At 38.5% G+C, this 20,266-nt stretch overlaps 1 protein-coding gene across 3 annotated transcripts in view; it reads right to left on the reverse strand.

The window, feature by feature from the left end:
• NEK10 (NIMA related kinase 10) overlaps window positions 1-20,266 on the reverse strand; it is a 284,563-nt gene that overhangs the window by 33,665 nt on the left and 230,632 nt on the right. For all 3 annotated transcript variants that reach the window (XM_025271976.3, XM_025271973.3, XM_025271975.3), the window contains 2 exons: window positions 17,039-17,139; window positions 6,677-6,787 (listed from right to left, as the gene is read on the reverse strand). In XM_025271976.3, coding sequence (XP_025127761.2) covers window positions 6,677-6,787; window positions 17,039-17,139 — 212 coding nt within the window. The remainder of the gene's footprint in view (window positions 1-6,676; window positions 6,788-17,038; window positions 17,140-20,266) is intronic.

Genomic DNA, 20,266 nt, shown 5'->3' on the forward strand with positions numbered 1-20,266 from the left:
GGAAGGAATGATGCTAAAGCTGAAAGTACAGTACTTTGGCCACCTCATGCGAAGAGTTGACTCATTGGAAAAGACTCTGATGCTGGGAGGGATTGGGGGCAGGAGGAGAAGGGGACGACAGAGGATGAGATGGCTGGATGGCATCACTGACTCGATGGACGTGAGTCTGAGTGAACTCCAGGAGTTGGTGATGGACAGGGAGGCCTGGCGTCCTGCGATTCATGGGGTCGCAAAGAGTCGGACACGACTGAGCAACTGATCTGATCTGATAAAGAACAATATAGAGGTTCCTCAAAACACTAAAACTAGAGTTGCCATACGATCCAGCAATCCCTCTCCTGGGCACCTATCTGGATAAAACCATAATTCAAAGAGGTGCATGTGCCCAAAGTTCACAGCAGCACTATTTACAATAACTAAAACACAGAAGCAACCTAAGTGTCCCTCAACAAATGAATGGATAGAAAAGATGTGGTAACATAAATATATAGTGAAATAGTACTCAGCTGTATAAGAGAATGAAATAGTGACATTTGAACCAACATGGATGAACCTAGAGATTGTCATCTAAATGAAGTCAGTCAGAAAAAGAAAGACAAATTCACATGATATCACTTATACGCGGAATACAAAATATGACACCAACAGACTCAGAGACTCAGAGAACAGGCTTCGGTTTGGAAGGGGGAGTGGGGTGAGTGATTGTGGTGTTGGAGAAGACTCTTGAGAGTCCCTTGGACAGCAAAGAGATCCAACCAGTCCATCCTATAGAAAATTAGTTCTGAATATTAATTGGAAGGGCTGATGCTGAAGCTGAAACTCCAATACTTCAGCCACCGGATGCAAAGAACTAACTCATTTGAAAAGACCCTGATGCTGGGCAAGATTGAAGGCAGGAGGAGAAGGGGATGACAAAGGATGAGATGGTTGTATGGCATCACAGACTCAAGACATGAGTTTGAGTAAACTCCGGGAGTTGGTGATAGACAGGGAGGCCTGGCGTGCTGCAGTCCATGGGGTCACAAAGAGTTGGACATGACTGAGTGACTGAACTGAACTAAACTGTACCACTTTATTGGTCATTTGAGAATATAGTACTTTTCAGGCAAAAACTAAATGAAAATAAAATTTGTAGGAGAAACTACAAATGTAACCCTCCCTAAATTCTCTAAATTATACCTTCTTTTCCATATCATAGGGCTTCCCTGGTGTCTCAGATGGTAAAGAGTCTGCCCACAATGTGAGAAAACCAGGTTTGATTCCTGGGTAAGGAAGATCCCCTGAAGAAGGAAATGGCAACCCACTCCAGTATTCTTGTCTGGAAAATATGGATGGGGGCGGCTGGCAGGCTACATTCCATGGGGTCGCAAAGAGCTGGACACAACTCAGTGAGTAACACTTTCCCATATCATAAAATAAGGCTATCTTTGCTGTAGAACAACTACATAAACAGTTTGGAACCTAATCAACTGAGATAGTACTCTGAAGAAAATTAAGCCTAAATAAATGAAATTATTAACGGGTACCAGAAGTGAGAAATGTTTTGATGTCTTTTATCACCCTTCTCTTGTCAATCATCTTATCTTTTCTTTATGTTTTTCTTGTCCTCTTTGACTGAATTACATAACATTTTAAGACATAGAATGTTGCTTGATTTTCATTTTTTCCCTAACCTACAGCTCTTTTCTGTTAGTATTTATTAGACTTTATAGGTCACTTTGTTAACAGAAAGGTCCAGTATTTATGCTCTCTATTTTCTTAGGCTTAAATCTGAGAGGTTGATCAGATGCAGATTCAAGTGTTTAGCATGTACACTTCACAGATGTGCCATGTACATCCATCAGGAGGCATATACTGTCTGGTTGCTCCTTTTTTTGTGTGATACCAGCAGCCAGTAGTGATCATGTCAGATCCATTATTTCATTCAGGGACTGCAAAATGATAATTTTTTCTATTCCTTCAGTATTTATTAGTTGAAGTTCTTTGATAATGAGGAAACTCCCCCTCATCAATTTAGTTACCTGGAGGAAGAATTCATAAGGGAAAGGCAGAATAAATGTTTTATTCTTTTCTTTTTAAAATAATTTTTAAAATAATGAGTTGGTCACTTAGCATCTTCCAAAGGTAATTAATGAGGGATTTTTTTTCACTGTTGTGATTTCTTGGATTTAAACATTAATGCTTTCAATTAATCGTGGTGACTGATGCTGACTGATGCTTTAATTATCTAATAGTCTGTGGGGGACCTCTTTAAAGTTGGCTCCTGAGTCCTGTTGACACACCTGCAGTTTCCCTGACAGCATCCTTGCTATTTAATCTGTAAACAGAGTAAAGATACTCTAACATGATCATGTTCAGTTCCTGCCCTGCCGCTGCAATGGGCTGTATTTCCAAAGCCATGGGTGCAAAGGGAGCACACCGCTGCTTGCTTTATTTCTAGATCATTTTAGTGAAATTTAGGAAATATGTTCCTTTTTAAAAAAGATAAGATCTGTCATGAATTAATACTGATTCATATTGATACTTCTAGTTTGAATTAGTATTTTCTGTTTTGTTTCTGTTACTCATTTCTCCCATGCTGAAAACCCTAGTTCTCAAAGACAGTTGCTTAGGTGCTTTACTCACCCTTCAATCCTAGCCATGATTGAGCAGACTGGACTGAAGACACTTCAGGTGAGTCATAATTGGAGAGCTTAATTTCTTGGAAAAGGGCTCTGCCATGTTTTGATTCCTCTGTACATCCTACTGGGTCTCGGGCTACTCATAAGTCAGGCGCAATCATCCCATAATGACTCCTTTAAACTTAATTGGGACATGGAGTCCCTGGATTTTAGAATAAGCTTCGGAGGGGAGGGTAGAAATCATACTGCCTTTGTGTGCTCTCACCACTGGCCTGGGCGGTCCTCTGTGATTGTACAGGGGACAACAAAGCAATTTCTAGGCAAAAATTGTCACTAACTAAAGATTACATCAGAAAGGGGGAAAACATGTCACAAACTTCCCTTGTTTAGATTGAGATTGGAGGCAGGAGGGCTTTCTTTTTCAAGGAGAAATATATAAATATATTATATCAATATTTATATATCAGTAAAGAAGAGAACCACAGTATAGGATATGTTACACAGAATATGTGTATCAATCTAGAATTTATTCTCTATTCAGCAATTATCCATTAATATCTACCACGCACTGTGTACGACTCTGGGGAGTCAAAGATTACCAAATTTACTCACTACCTTTGGGTAAACAGAAAAGGCAGGCTGTTTGAATAATAAGCTATTTAAAACACAATGATATGAGTGAAAAGGTGATTGAAGCATAGAGAAAGGGGAGATTAATTCTAGACAGGAAAAGTTAAGAAAGCTGTTTACAGAGAATTCGGTTAATATCCCAGGCATAGGATTTCTTTACCTCATGGGAGGTGAGGCCTGATGGCAGGGTACAAACCACCATAAGGGTAAGAACCACCACACACATAGTATCAGATGAGGAGGGCACAGCACTCTTCATAGGATAATTTAATCTGCATCTTAACAAAGTTGAAAGCAATGAATCTATGCCCCGCTCTGGTTTACTCATGCCCCAGAACAGGACCAGAAGGTGGCAACCTGTGACAGCAAAGAGGAGGCAGACAAGGTAGGGGTGGGGGCATAACAAAAGAAAAGGAGAAAAGAGAAGGACACCAAGGAAAGGATGCAAAACTGAAAACCCAAGTCACAAAGAAGCAATGATTTATTCTAAGGACAGGCCTGCTGGGATCACAGAGCAGGGACAGGTTGCATCACCCTCAAGCCTCATTTCATGGCAGGCATATTCCTCTCATGAAGCTAGGATCTCAAAGTAAATGCATGTACAGACTGGATTATTCTGTACATCATTGTAATAAGAACATAAAACTTGGCAAAATGTAATATTTTATAGGGGATTTGAACTTTTATCTTTTAAAAATCTATTTATTGGGGTCTTCCCTGGTGGTGCAGTGGAATGCAGGGGACACAGGTTTGATCACTGGTCTGGGAAGTTTCCACATGCCATGAAGCAGCTAAGCCCATGAGTCACAACCACTCTAAAGCCTGCGAGCCTCAGCTACTGAGCCTGTGCACTGCAAATGCTGAAGCCCATGCACCCTAGAGCTGGTGCTCTGCAACAAGACAGGCTGACCCAGAGGAGACAAAATAAATCAATTTATTGGTATTCATGATGTAATATGTGAATATCATGCAATAAATATCTGAAGTCTCCTCCACCTCTATTGTGATCTCCCCTATCTTTGTTTCTCAGCCTTATTTGCCAAGACAATCCAAAAGATCTCTCTACTAGATGAGGTAGGGTTTATAGTTTGTTTACCTGCAGGAATGCATTTTTCTCCACATCCCCTATTTGTGTATGTGCAGATACCACTGATGTAAGGCAAAGAAGCAAAAACATACTTCTTGTATTTCTTATCAAACAGCCCATATGACTGTCAGGGTAACTGACAGCACCTTGGGCCCGTGTGGCTCCTCCTGTCCTCCCCCTGACCTCACTCAGGACTGTACTGGCCAGTAAGTCACATCTCTGTTGTCAGGGCCTTAGTCGTTAAGAGAAGTTTTTTAATAATCATCATGACCAGGTGGCCTCCATGCTCTGCTAGTCCCCAAAGACAATAATAAAGATGTTGGTTGAGGTATTCCTTGTGCCTATGTGACCAGTTATCAATTCATAAACTTGACTTAGGAAGGCACGTCCTGTTTCCGAGCACCAACCCCCACACCCTAAGTTAACTATAAAATCGTCCCAGTGGCTCCTCGAAGGTGTGGAGAGCAGCTGCAAATGCTTCTGGGTCATTGTCCACCTGATCTCCATCCCACCTTGTAGGTTTGCTGTTGTTCAATCACTAAGTCATGTTGGACTCTTTTGCAACCCCATGGACTGCAGCCTCTGTCCATGGGATTTCCCAGGCAAAAAACTGGAGTGGGTTGCCATTTCCCTCTCCAGGGAATCTTTCTGACCCAGGCATCAAACCCATGTCTCCTGTATTGGCAGGCAGATTCTTTACCGCTGAACCACCAGGGAATTTCACCCTGTAAATTACTCTGGAACAAATTTCATTATACAGAGTTGCCTGCCTTGTTTATCGGTCTCAAGATGCCTTCTCAGTTCAGTGGGCGCTTTTGGTTCCCTCCATACTCCAACACTGCCCAGATTATGAGTTGATTTATGCTACAGATTGGATACAGTAAAATTTTCAAATAAACCTTAAATAAAAAGTTCATTGGCAGCATGCCTGAGCCAAAGTTTAAGTATATTCTGTTGTTGTTCAGTCACTAAGTTGTGTCTGACTCTGTGACCCCATGAACTGCAGCATGCCAGGCTTCCCTGTCCTTTGCTGTCTCCCTAAGTCTGCTCAAATTCATGTCCATTGAGTCAGTGATGCCATCCAACCATATCATCCTCTGTCGCCCCCTTCTCCTCTTGCCCTCAATCTTTCCCAGAATCAGAATCTTTCCCAATGAGTTGGCTTTTGCATCAGGTGGTCAACGTATTAGAACTTCAGCTTCAGCACCAGTATGTGCTGAAACTTTTTAAAAATACACAAAATTGGAACAGGATCAAGCATCTTTACACCAGTGGGTCCAAGCTGTTTGGCCTGTGTCATTCTGGGACAGGAGAACAGAACCTGTGACCATCTCCAAGGCCTATATCAGAATGGCTACCAACAAGGTCAAAAGGATACCCTTTCGCCAAGTTGTGTTAATCAGAAATAAAGTTTTCTTTCCATCTGGGGTTGATTTAACCTCTTGGTGATTTAGTTTTCTTATGTAAGAATACGAATATTTACCAGCACCCAAAGTGTAGGAGACTCTCTAATATCAAAGAAAAAAAGAACTTTAAGAAATGGCTCATTTCACCTTCTTAAGTGATAAAAATTATGACCTCAGATGCTTAAGTGACTTGTTCAGGGTTGCAAACTTCAATTTATGAGCTTGGTGAAGAATATTCCAATAAAGATTGGAATATAATTCTCTAAAAGGACATATATATTTGTTTATATTAAAGATATTTAATAACATTTCTTCTTAGGAAACATACAATAACACTAACAGAATAATAACTAACAGAAAGAACTTTCTGTTAGTCTTCTGAGGTTGATGGCTTCAGAAATAAAGGTGAGAAAATTAGAGGCAAAGACACATCCTTGATTTAATATCTTAAGTATGCTATGGTCTCAGTGCTCATGTTCTCTCAAATTTGTATATTGACACTAATCCCCCAGGAGGGACATTTGGGAGGTAATTAGGCCATAAAAATAAAGCCCTTATATAAGTGTTCTTATTAAAAGTACCCTTATAAAAGAGGCCTGGAAGAGCTCCCTTACCTCCCTCTGCCACGTAAGGATATAGCAAGAACTTGACAGTCTGAAACCTGGAAGAGGTTACTAGACTCAACTATTCTGGCACCCTGATCTTGGACTTCCAGATTCCAGAATTGTGAACAATAAATTCCTGCTGCTTATAAACTCACAGTTTTTGGTATTTTTACTATAGCTGCCCAAATGGGCTAAGAGAAACATTGATAACATGCTTTAGGAAAGGGCAGAGTTTAATAGAGGATTCAAGCATGGGAGGATAAAATTTAATTCATATGATGTGCTTTTGTTAGTAAAAGAAGAATTTCTATACGTAGAATACTGTACCTTTTTAATTTCAGATTTCAAATTACAAGGGTTACTCTGCTGGCTGAAGAGGGATTTCTTGAATCTCTCTATAATCCTTCTTTTCAAGTTGTGGTGCAAAGCTGGAGGAAGCTGCATAAAATGAGAAAATCATAATAAGCACGTCATTAACAATGCATAGCTGACTCTCAAGAAGCATTTGTGATGGTAACAATATTCATTCAATAGGACTAAAGAAGAATTTTAAATTTTACTCCAAATAGCATGATTTGATACTACAATTTTTCAGTCTACAATCCAGAAAAAATATTTTACTGTGTTTTCTTTCAAAAGGTTACTTCTAATTACATTACTGTTCTTTCATTTTATTGATGTTATTTTTCACAGAACTAAACTACATATTAGTTGCACATATAAACTGAATTTTGTAAATAACAGACTTACAAGGAAAGATGTATTCTATGAAAGAAGAAAGAGAGAAATGAATATGTATACATTAGGGCTCAGTCAGGATGAATTAGATTTAATAAATAAGTAGTAGGAAGCCACTATTTGGGGTAGAGAAGGGAAAGTATCATGAAAAGCACTTTTTAGATTTGATAATTTCCTGCTGTTACCCACCAGAAGTTTCCACTTCCCTAAGTCAAACACCACAAGGCAGAGCTGGTGCACGACGTTTCAGTTGCGGCCCAGTGTGATTCTACCTGTCAAAGGGAAGGGCGGCAGTCTTTCCTGACATGCCTTATTGTCCGCTACAGCGCCAGTGCATCCTTGAAGTGCCTTACCCTGGTTCTGGCAACTAAACTGATATGCCTCTAGTTAACTTAGAATTGCTTTTACTACTCCTGATGGCTTGAATTGACTTTCATAAAACCTTTCTTGCATGAGTCAATATTCAGTCAACTTAAGATTCACATATGGGGCATCACAAGGGACAGTACCCTATCTTTAAAGTTTTCATGAGGAATTAAAATTTTTGCACAGAATGGTAACTCATGCATGGTTTAACTGCAGATGACATAAGTACAGGTAAATATACATATATATTATAAAACTAAGAATGAAATGACTACCTATAATTTGTATGTGCCAGGCACTATTGTTCTCTTTTGTGGGCATTAGCCCACTATTTTTCTTGACAATAAACTTATAAATCGGGAACTATTGTATAGGTGAGTAAGTCAGACTGTATATAACACCCAAGATGCTTTCTGAGTCTCCCAGCTCTACTTCTGCTTGCGAGCAAACACCACCATCACTAGCATTACACTAGTACAACACTTGACGAACATTTCACATGCTGCAGTTCCCTTATCTCAGAGTCCCATAGGCCACCCGAATGATGAAACTGAGTCTAGGAGAGAGAATGACTCCCTCAACATCACAAGTCGAAAAGTGTGGTTTTTGTTTGTTTTCATCATTCCAAAGTAACAGAAGAAAAAAATAAAATCTTGTATGTTTATATAGTAGGTTTCCTCAAACATAATATATGGATTCTTTCTGAGGAACTATATCCTCTAGTGTCTCCAAAAAATACATTGGCAGACCGTCAGTAGTGAGAGGGTAACAGGCAGGAAGGCCAAGGGTCTCCAAATGGAGGAAATAGGGTGCAAGCATCAGATATTTTTCTCTTAAAATTCTGTGTTGCCATGACAATAACTGGTTCCACCTGAACTTAACTTTTTTCTAACCTTGAGCTAACCAATGCCTTTTTCTTATGGAAATGCTTTTCTTAAGCTATGTTAATGTATTATGTATTTGCTTTGGAATTTGCCTTTCTTCAAAATGGTTCCAACTAGACTAACTTTTTTTCTTTTCTCAAACCTTGGGCTGATAATAGCTCAACAAAACAGTATTCATATCAATTGTTTCATGTCTGGGGGATGACACACCTCATGCCATCCTATCTCAAAAATGCATATTGTGGGAGAGGGGCCTGGTGAAACTCCATCAGCCTTGAGGTGTCTCTCTTATCTGATTAACAGCTTCCTAACAGACATTCAGAAAACGAAGATCATGGCATCTGGTCCCATCACTTAATGGCAAATAGATGGGGAAACAGTGGAAACAGTGTCAGACTTTATTTTTGGGGGCTCCAAAATCACTGCAGATGGTGACTGCAGCCATGAAATTAAAAGATGCTTACTCCTTGGAAGGAAAGTTATGTCCAACCTAGATAGCATATTCAAAAGCAGAGACATTACTTTGCCAACAAAGGTCCATCTAGTCAAGGCTATGGTTTTTCCTGTGGGCATGTATGGATGTGAGAGTTGGACTGTGAAGAAGGCTGAGCACTGAAGAATTGATTCTTTTGAACTGTGGTGTTGGAGAAGACTCTTGAGAGTCTCTTGGACTGCAAGGAGATCCAACCAGTCCATTCTGAAGGAGATCAGCCCTGGGATTTCTTTGGAAGGAATGATGCTAAAGCTGAAACTCCAGTACTTTGGCCACCTCATGCGAAGAGTTGACTCATTGGAAAAGACTCTGATGCTGGGAGGGATTGGGGGCAGGAGGAGAAGGGGATGACAAAGGATGAGATGGCTGAATGGCATCACTGACTCGATGGACGTGAGTCTGAGTGAACTGCAGGAGTTGGTGATGGACAGGGAGGCCTGGCGTGCTGCGATTCATGGGGTCGCAAAGAGTCGGATATGACTGAGCAACTGAACTGAACTGAACTGAACAGACATAAAACATCTGGCTAAAGACCAGCACGGGGGGCACTCTTTCTGCCCCCCTTCTGATATCTATGTCAGAAGCTTTCTCCATCTCTTTTATACTTTGATAAAACTATTACACAAAAGCTCTGATCAAGCCTCGTCACTGGCCCTGGATTGAATTCCTCTCCTCCAGAGGCCAAGAATCCTGGCATCTTTCATGGCTGAACAACAACCTTTCAGTAGCCCACAGGATCTGCTTTGATAGTGACTCAAATAATATCTTTCCTATCGAAAAAAAGTGATTTGACATATTACTGTTTAAAAGAAGATTTCACTAAATTCTAAACTGTTCAACATATCATCAAAATAAATACACAGAATGTAAAATTCTCTTGTTGTTGTTGTTCAGTCACTCAGTCATGTCTGACTCTTTGTGACCACATGGACTGAAGCACTATCTGGGCTTCCTTGTCTTTCAGTATCTCCCAGAGCTTGCTCAGACTCATGTCCATTGAATTGATGATACCATCCAACCATCTTATCTTCTGTTGCCCTCTTCTCTTCTTGCTCTCAATCTTTCCCAGCATCTGGGTCTTTTCCAATGAGTTGGCTCTTTGCATCAGTGGCCAAAGTATTGGAGTTTCAGCTTCATCATCAGTCCTTCCAATGAATATTCAGGGTTGATTTCCTTTTGGATTGACTGGTTTGATCTCCTTGCTGTCCAAGGGACTTTCAAGAGTCTTCTCTGGCACTACAGTTCGAAAGCATCAATTCTTCAGCACTCAGCCTTCTTTATGGTCCAACTCTCACATCTGTACATGACTACTGGAAAAACCATAGCTTTGACTATGTTGGCTTTTGTTGGAAAACTTATGTCTCTGCTTTTTAATACACTGTCTAGGTTTGTCATAGCTTTTCTTCCAAGGAGCAAGCATCTTGTAATTTCATGGCTGCAGTCTCGTCCACCGTGATTCTGGACCCCAAAATAAAGCCTGTCACGGTTTCCATTTTTTCCCCATCTATTTGCCTTAAGAGTTTACAAACCCTGAAAACCTGAGTCCATTTGAGAAACAGATTTGCCCTAAATTCTATTTAATCTGTCATCCTTGCCCCTAGGAATCAGAAGATCCAGATGAGAGGGTACAGATGGATCTAACTTCATCCATCACCACTGCTGGAAAAAAACAGTATGTTGCCCTGATGACAGTTAGTCCTGCACTTTCCATCTGAGGACAGCTCATTGCTATTCCTGACCACATCTCTGTATTCTTCTGGCAACAAGTATTGTTGCTAAGATGACAATCTAAAGGAGCTCCAACCAAACTAACAGTCTACTCTCTAGGAGACAGATGTTCCATTTTTAAAAAGTTGCAATATGCTAATTTTCAAAGCATTTATTTAACACAACAATCAAATTTTAACTATAGAGTTAAATCCAAACTTACATTGGCTGCAAAGTTTCTACCTAAGCAATAACACATGAAGACTCCTGCTAACATATGTATTTCAGTCACCTTAATTGCTCAAAGATCAATTTTGGTTTTCAGCAATGGAAGTGAACCACTGATTTCATTTTCAGCTCACTGGTCTTAAGATTACTATCTCATTTTTGATGAAAACAGATTAAAAATCACTGGAGGCAGGATAAGGATTCTAACATTGTGTCTCTAAAAATAGCTGCTTTTAGATTGTTTCCACAGGTTTGTCTCCATGGAAATTGGGTAGGAAATGTCACCACCAGCCAAAAGTAAGCAGTTTCCCATTTAAAGTCACTTGTTGTTTGTCAGAAGGGACCTGGCTCTGCAATTCAGGGTGCTATCACAGCATAAGTCTGTGAGAGTTTGAGAGCCTAGTATATAAACACATGAACAAGAAGGGTTTTTTGGTTTGCTTTGTCAATTCAGTTTTACTTTCAGAAGTTTTCCTTTGCCATTACCAGAGGGGAAAAACTGATCCTGGTCTTCAACCTTTGGTGAATATGCGAGTGTAATGTTTAGCCTTATATTTATCTCCTTTATTTGAAAGGCATTAAGTTTGGTGAGCACTGTAATTTAGTTTCCCAAAGAGTAATCATTCCTTACTATGTACAAAGTCATAAACTTTAAAGAATTCTGGAAGTACATTTTTACAATCACTATGGTTATATCTGAACTTGCAGCAAGGAATGGCCATTTTGCCAAAAACATGAAATAATTTGTTATGCTGGAAGTGTAAGAGCATAATAATTAGGTGTTAATAATTGTTTCATTCTTGCTTTAAAATACTTTGGAATCCAGTAAAGAAATAAAATATATCCATTTATTTTTTTAACCATGAAATTTGATTTATTTATTATTTTTTTTTGTACTTTACAATATAAAATTGGTTTTGCCATACATCAACATGAATCTGCCACAGGTGTAAATGTGTTCCCCATCCTGAACCCCCCTCCCACCTCCCTCCCCATACCATCCCTCTGGGTCATCCCAGTGCACCAGCCCCGAGCATCCTGTACCATGCATTTAACCTGGACTGGCGATTCGTTTCACATATGATATTATACATGTTTCAATGCCATTCTCCCAAATCATCCCACCCTCACCCTCTCCCACAGAGTCCAAAAGACTGTTCTATACATCTGTGTCTCTTTTGCTGTCTTGCATACAAGGTTATCATTACCATCTTTCTAAATTCCATATATATGCATTAGTATACTGTATTGGTGTTTTTCTTTCTGGCTTACTTCACTCTGTATAATAGGCTCCAGTTTCATCCACCTCATTAGAACTGATTCAAATGTATTCTTTTTAATGGCTGGATAATACTCCATTGTGTATATGTACCACTGCTTTCTTATCCATTCATCTGCTGATGGACATCTAGGTTGCTTCCATGTCCTGGCTATTATAAACAGTGCTGCAATGAACATTGGGGTACATGTGTCTCTTTCAATTCTGGTTTCCTTGGTGTGTATGCCCAGCAGTGGGATTGCTGGGTCATATGGCAGTTCTATTTCCAGTTTTTTAAGGAATCTCCACACTGTTCTCCATAGTGTCTGTACTAGTTTGCATTCCCACCAACAGTGTAAGAGGGTTCCCTTTTCTCCACACCCTCTCTACCATTTATTGCTTGTAGACTTTTTGATAGCAGCCATTCTGACTGGCGTGAAATGGTACCTCATAGTGGTTTTGATTTGCATTTCTCTGATAATGAGTGATGTTGAGCATCTTTTCATGTGTTTGTTAGCCATCTGTATGTCTTATTTGGAGAAATATCTGTTTAGGTCTTTGGCCCATTTTTTGATTGGGTCATTTATTTTGATGGAATTAAGCTGCAGGAGTTGCTTGCATACTTTTGAGATTAATTCTTCATCAGTTGCTTCATTTGCTATTATTTTCTCCCATTCTGAAGAGTGTCTTTTCACCTTGCTTATAGTTTCTTTTGTTGTGCAGAAGCTTTTAATTTTAATTAAGTCCCATTTGTTTATTTTTGCTTTTATTTCCAATATTCTAGGAGGTGGGTCATAGAGGATCCTGCTGTGATTTATATCAGAGAGTGTTTGCCTATGTTCTCCTCTAGGAGTTTTATAGTTTCTGGTCTCACATTTAGATTAATCCATTTTGAGTTTATTTTTGTGTATGGTATTAGAAAGTGTTCTAGTTTCATTCTTGTACAAGTGGTTGACCAGTTTTCCCAGCACCACTTGTTAAAGAGATTGTCTTTTCTCCATTGTATATTCTTGCCTCCTTTGTCAAAGATAAGGTGTCCATAGGTGCGTGGATTTATCTCTGGGCTTTCTATTTTATTCCATTGATCTATATTTCTGTCTTTGTGCCAGTACCATACTGTCTTGGTCACTTTGACTTTGTAGTAGAGCCTGAAGTCAGGCAGGTTGATTCCTCCAGGTCCATTCTTCTTTCTCAAGATTGCTTTGGCTATTCGAGGTTTTTGTATTTCCGTACAAATTGTGAAATTATTTGTTCTAGCTCTGTGAAAAATACCATTGGTAGCTTGATAGGGATTGCATTGAATCTATAGATTGCTTTGGGTAGTATACTCATTTTCACTATATTGATTCTTCTGATCCATGAACACAGTATATTTCTCGATCTATTAGTGGCCTCTTTGATTTCTTTCACCAGTGTTTTATAGTTTTATATATATATATAGGTCTTTTGTTTCTTTAGGTAGATATATTCCTAAGTATTTTATTCTTTTCATCGCAATGGTGAATGGAATTGTTTCCTTAATTTCTCTATTTTCTCATTGTTAGTGTATAGGAATGCAAGGGATTTCTGTGTGTTGATTTTATATCCTGCAAATTTACTATATTCATTGATTAGCTCTAGTAATTTTCTGGTGGAGTCTTTAGGGTTTTCTATGTAGAGGATCATGTCATCTGCAAACAGTGAGAGTTTTACTTCTTCTTTTCTAATCTGGATTCCTTTTATTTCTTTTTCTGCTCTGATTGCTGTGGCCAAAACTTCCAAAATTATATTGAATAGTAGTGGTGAGACTGGGCACCCTTGTCTTGTTCCTGACTTTAGGGGAAATGCTTTCAATTTTTCACCATTGAGGATAATGTTTGCTGTGGGTTTGTCATATGTAGCTTTTATTATGTTGAGGTATGTTCCTTCTATTCTTGCTTTCTGGAGAGTTTTTATCATAAAGGGATGCTGAATTTTGTCAAAGGCTTTCTCTGCCTCTATTGAGATAATCATATGGCTTTTATTTTTCCATTTGTTAATGTGGTGTATTACATTGATTGATTTATGGATATTGAAGATTCCTTGAATCCCTGGGATAAAGCCCACTTGGTCATGATGTATGATCTTTTTAATGTGTTGTTGGATTCTGATTGCTAGAATTTTGTTAAGGACTTTTGCATCTATGTTCATCAGTGATATTGGCCTGTAGTTTTTTCTTTTTTTGTGGCATCTTTGTCAGGTTTTGGTATTAGGGTGATGGTGGCCTCATAGAATAATTTTAGAAGTTTACCTTCCTCTTCAATTTTCTGGAAGAGTTTGAGTAGGATAGGTGTTAGCTCTTCTCTAAATTTTTGATAGAATTCAGCTGTGAAGCCGTCTGGACCTGGGCTTTTGTTTGCTGGAAGATTTCTGATTACTGTTTCAATTTCGGTGCTTGTGATGGGTCTATTAAGATTTTCTATTTCTTCCTGGTTCAGTTTGGGAAAGTTGTACTTTTCTAAGAATTTGTCCATTTCTTCCAAGTTGTCCTGTCTTGATCATTTTTATATATTAATAATAAAAGACCTTTAAAGGTTTCATTATTTTTTATTTTTATTATTAATATATAAAAATGATCAAGACAGGCATATGGAAATTAAATTTCAAAGGATATTTCTCTTAATTTGGTAGTGAATTGTTAAGGTAACCAAAAAGCTATTTGAAGTTATTTCCATAACACTACAGTTAAAAATGCTTCCCCACATATTCATATCAGTATTTAAATGGAAATGTGTTTTTGAATATAATACCTTTACTCAATAGAGATATGGCAGACTATATTTTGATTTATTAACCAATTTTCTTGCCCCTTTACCTACTTTCATTCAATCAGGTAGACAGTTTTGTGGGGTTGCATAAGGGAAAGGTTGTAGGCAGTAAATGGAGGAAAAAGTAATCAACTTTAGACTCTTAAGTCTCAAAAGGGTGGCCCTCAGGGTAACTGGAAAGAATACCAGATTCAGTTTAAAAATGAACCAACCAAAAAATCCATAAAAAACAATTCAAACATGATAGATAAGAGCCAGGCTACTCTCCAGGATGGGCAGAAGTCTAAGGAGGAATAGTGAGAAGCTGGAGGTTGGCAGGTTCCAAATAAGGGAGCCCCTCATAAAGCCCCCAGTCTAACTGTGCCAGTTGTCAGTTTGTTTACTCTCACGTCCAAATCCACCTTCTCTGCCCTGTTTGTGATACTGAAACATATGTCCCTTGTCAGCGGGCTGGATGTTCAGATCTATCAGCAGAGGGCGCTAGTAGAGGATTCAGCCTGTCTTTCTGGTTCCAGTGATGCTCCTCCCTTACCTTAGTTCGGCAGCACTGAATGGTCAGCAAGGAAGGGAACTTCACGTGGTGCTAACCCTCAGCCAAATTCAGTGGCACCAACCCTGCAACCAGCTTTCTGAAGAGTTCCATGGAGCAGAACCTACCTCTGGCACCTCACCTGGTTCCACAGAGGGCAGTTCCTAGCACGTTATCCTTACATGCTGCTTTCCAGCAGGTCCAAAGCACAGAACCTCAGAACATTTCTCTGGTTTTTCCAGTAAGGTCTGAACCTCAGCCCAGGATAGGGTGTCCTCTTTCATTTTGTTCCTTTCTTGGGTACTCTTCCTTAGCCCTATAAATAGTGACTTCCCTATCTGCTCTTATGGTCTTTAAATTTCTCTTCCCCTCCTCAGTAGACGCTGCTGCTAAGTCACGTCAGTTGTGTCTGATTCCTCGCAACCCCATGGACTGTAGCCCACCAGGCTCCTCCATCCATGGGATTTCCCAGACAAGAGTACTGGAGTGGGTTGCCATTGCCTTCTCCACCTCAATAGATGATACCCTGTTATTATGAGTAATTCTTATATAAGTATTTAAGTGAAACCGTCCCTGTTGAAATCATTGTGGTTTCTGTTCCCTGACTAGACTCTCAATGAAACAGATTTGGTTCCAGGATTGTCCAGGAGAAGCCACACAGATGGTATTTGAAAACTGGTTTGATTGTACCCTTGGAACTAAGCCCACTGATGGGTTATTTGCCAAGAGGACACAAGATGCTAGTGATCCATGGCAAGCAGTGCTGCTGCAGGTCATCACAGTCATCTGGATGAAGAGCCAACTGAGGGGAGCACCCTGGAAGCCTGAGCAACTGCTACATTTGATGATCAGGCAGTATGAAGGCCACCAGGATGGGGAGGTAGATGGGTCCTTCAGATGTACTGGAGCACTTACAGAGACAATGACAGGCTTGGGTCCTTTAACTGTCAGCTCAAATCATAGTCTAAGAGCCAGAAAGATTCTATGACAGCCCTAATAGAATGTACTTCTTGCTACCACAGCACTGGTATAGCTAATAATCAAACAGGAATCTAATTGAGTAGATTGCTGAGTTACAGTGTCAGCTGAATGCTCATTTCACCAAATTTCTCATGCAAAAGGTAAAAAATAAAAAAAAAAAATAGAATACTAAAACTCCAAGTAGGGACATGTTGTTGGACCCCGATAAAACTGACTATCTTGAAACTCAACTCACTCTGAGCTATCATTGCCAGTGGAAGTAGTTTTAAACCCTGCATCTGAGAAGACAAGCCTTCTTTTGCTTCAAAATTCTATACTAACCTCACCTAGGACAAATGAGGGCTAATATTTTTAAAAGAGATACTCATTCCTCTTAAGACCCACAATAGTGAGCTTTAAGTCAAGAACAAGGGTCATATCTCATATGACCCATCTCATATCATATTTCCTCTTTGGTAATGATGTGTACCAGTTCCCCTGGATATGGTATGATCCAGGGAAATATGATCCAGGGGAACTGGTACACATCATTACCAAAGAGGTAATAGCTTATACATTAAAAAAAAAAAAACTGCAAGATTTTGTTATTGCATATTAGTAGCAACCCAGAGAACATGCACAGGAGTGGATTCTAAGAGTGTCTCAAAGGAGTTCTTTGGCAATATTAGTACCAAACTTGTACTTAAGATGAAAAGGAAATAAAAAGCTGGCACAGTGACCTGAGTGATGTAGATGACTTTGTGCAGCTGGATTAGGATCTGCTGAATAGGATCACTGATCTGACGTACTTTCCTCTGTGACACAGCAATTCCTGCAGATGCTGTAGATAAAAAAATCTGCAGTTAGTGAAGACCCTGGTTTTCCCCTTCAAACACCATATTAATGGAAAAATGGGGTAAAATTCAGGGGGAAAAAAACAATTAAAGCAAAAACCCTCATCCTGCCAATGAAACATTATGTAGAGAGTTTGTAACACTTCAATATGTTATGATATTGGATGCATAATTCCTTCCTTCTACTTCTCAGATCCCTAAGTAACATGATGATGTTACTGATGACATCTGGAAGACTATTTATCACTTGGAAAATTTGCTTGCAATTACACCAGGCTGCCACTAGCAGTCAGTGGTGTCTTGTATACTGTGTCCACTGAAAAGATAGGCATCAGATATGTGCAGTTAAGAGACTATCACACTTTAAAATTTTTAATTCATTATAGCAAATAAAACTAATTTTTATTAAAACTACCAAAATGCAAATACTGAATAGGTAATCTTACAGAGCAAACAAGAAAACTAATAAATTATCATTTGTAATATAATCAAGGGTTTGAAAATTGTTATGAATTATAATTTTCACCTCCCTTCGGGTATCAATAAGAGACATTTATAATGTATTCTGAGTTCTCATCATAGAGCCACATCACTTTCACAGTCCTAGGCTAGCTTGGTGCCAAACTGCATATAAGCCACTTTCCCAGATTCACATGTCATAGGCACAAGTCCCACTCTTAACTTCAAGGAATGTAAAGCTATTTTAAAGAAAGGCCTCAACCTCCATGTTAGTCACAGGTCCCCTCTGCCTCCTCTCAACCTTAGATCCACAACGGAAGAAAGACCAGATAGGTGGATGTATACTATCCGCTCTCCCATCTTTCTGTTCTTTCCTTTCCTTGCTACAACCTGTAGCACGCTTTCTAAAATAATGCTTTTCTTCCCAAATTCTCATTTTTAAAGAAAAGTTCCAAAGACCTTCTTTTTTTACCTCAATGAAACCTTGAGTAGATGAAATTAAATGTGAACACAATCATTGCTTTAGCAACAGCTAAGATTTTGAAAAATGATTCTTATATAAGTGCTTTCTTAGAAGGCTTACATATTTTGCCCTAAAATTTTATTTTCAAAACATTTATAGAGAAAATTTAATGTGGCCATTAAAAGATTCAGTTTGTCTTATAATTAACATATGAAAGTGTATATTTAGGAAACTACAAAAAAAGAAAATACTCTTTTTCTTATGGGTGCTTTTACTGTGTTGAGAAATTCACACAAGAAATCATCTAGTTCTAATCCATCTACATATAATACCATTTAAATGTTTGAAATTTAAAGTATCTACCTCCTCTAGGAACTGTGTCTAACTTCTTGTAAACATGAGTTACTTGACCTTTCAGATGAGGCTTAATAAATTACCCTTTAGTGTAAAAATGTGAAGATAAACCAGAAAGAATTAAGGTAGTTCTGAAATAGAAAACAGAGAACTGGGCATATCTGCTTCAGCCTGCAGAGATGGCCAAGTATACATACATTATATTTTCTACAGTAATGTTTCTTTGCAGAAATAATTATTCTTTTTAAATAAATTTATTTTTTATTTTTTATAGTTTTATTTTTTAATTAATTTATTTTTTATTGAAGGATAATTGCTTTATAGAATTTTGCTGTTTTCTATCAAACCTCAACATGAATCAGCCATAGGTATACATATATCCCCTCCCTTTTGAACCTCCCTCTCATCTCCCTCCCCACACCATCCCTGTAATTATTTGTTTGTCTAGACTGATATCTAAAACTTATGTAGTTTAGTTGATGTTTTATATCTGTGGCCATAGATATAAAACAGAAATAGTTAGCTAGAATGCCTGCCTTCTGTACTACTCAATATGCAGTGCAACAATTTTTCTTTAAGACCCTTGGCCACTACTCTCTCAATCCCAGTAATTCCTTGAGTTTTGAAAATAGCTTTGATTTCTTACTCTCTAAAAAGTACATTTTAAAATGTATATTTACAGATGCCTATTACAAAATAGGCAGACAAATGTGCAATAACCTAAGTATCACAGAAGAGACTCTAGAACCCCTGGGACCACCGTCCATCAGCCTTCTCCCCAGAGGCAACCTCTGATACCAGCTTGGTGCATTGCCTTTCAGTTACTTTTCTATTTATATACTTAAGTGTGCACCTTCAGAGCAATATTTTTCAAACTATGGTTGAGTCCCGAATCAGTTTAATGAGCCAGGACCAGCTTTTGAAAAGTGGAAAGGAATGGCACGGAATAAAACAGGATAGAAAAATTTCAGAGTACTGCATGTAGTAAGGGTTCACTCAGTCTAGATATGAAATGTGTGCCTTACTGAGGATCATTTCCAAAAAAAAACACTTTGAAAGCTACTATTGTAGAAAATCTATAGTGCTACCTCATGCTTTCTTTCCCTCTTTTTAAATAAATGGTGACACATTGTAAGTCTGGTTACAATTTTTATTCTGTCTTGGAGATTATTTCTTATCAAATATAGTTATATAATTTAGTTATATTTATCAAATATAGTTATATAATTATCAGTTATAGCTCATTTTTAATGACCACCATTGAACAGTACTACATGTTCTGCATGCATGTTCCATATGCATGCATACACTTCTGTCTTGATAGGGACTTAATTTTCTTTCAACTTATCACGATGGTAAATGATGCTGCAGTGAATATATGTGTGCATACAGTGAATATGTGTGTGTGTGCCTCACTGTGCATAGTGCAAGAGGTCTTTTAGTGTAAATGAGAAATTAAGTAGCTGGGCCCTTTGATACACATATTTGCAATTTTAACAAATACATGTTAAAGGAGCTGAATCAATTTGCACTCTAACCAGAAAAGAATCCACTTTTCTATCCCTTGATCAACACTATAGTCAAACTTTTCAATTTTACCATTGTGATTTTGTTTTATTTTGTGTTTATCTCAATGCTGATGAGGTGCTGCACTTCTTTGGTGAATTTTCTGTTTCCCAAATTTCTTTTTTCTTATTGATTTGTATATGCCTTTTACATTGTCTGAATACTAATCCTTTTACTGTATTTAAGTATTTTCCCCTAATCTGTTACTTCTGTCCAGTTTAAAGGGCAATTCCCAACCCCATCACCTAGACTAAAGACAGTCTCTCAAGGTT

This window comes from Bubalus bubalis, chromosome 21, assembly GCF_019923935.1.
Source record: "Bubalus bubalis isolate 160015118507 breed Murrah chromosome 21, NDDB_SH_1, whole genome shotgun sequence".
NCBI lineage: Eukaryota > Metazoa > Chordata > Mammalia > Artiodactyla > Bovidae > Bubalus > Bubalus bubalis.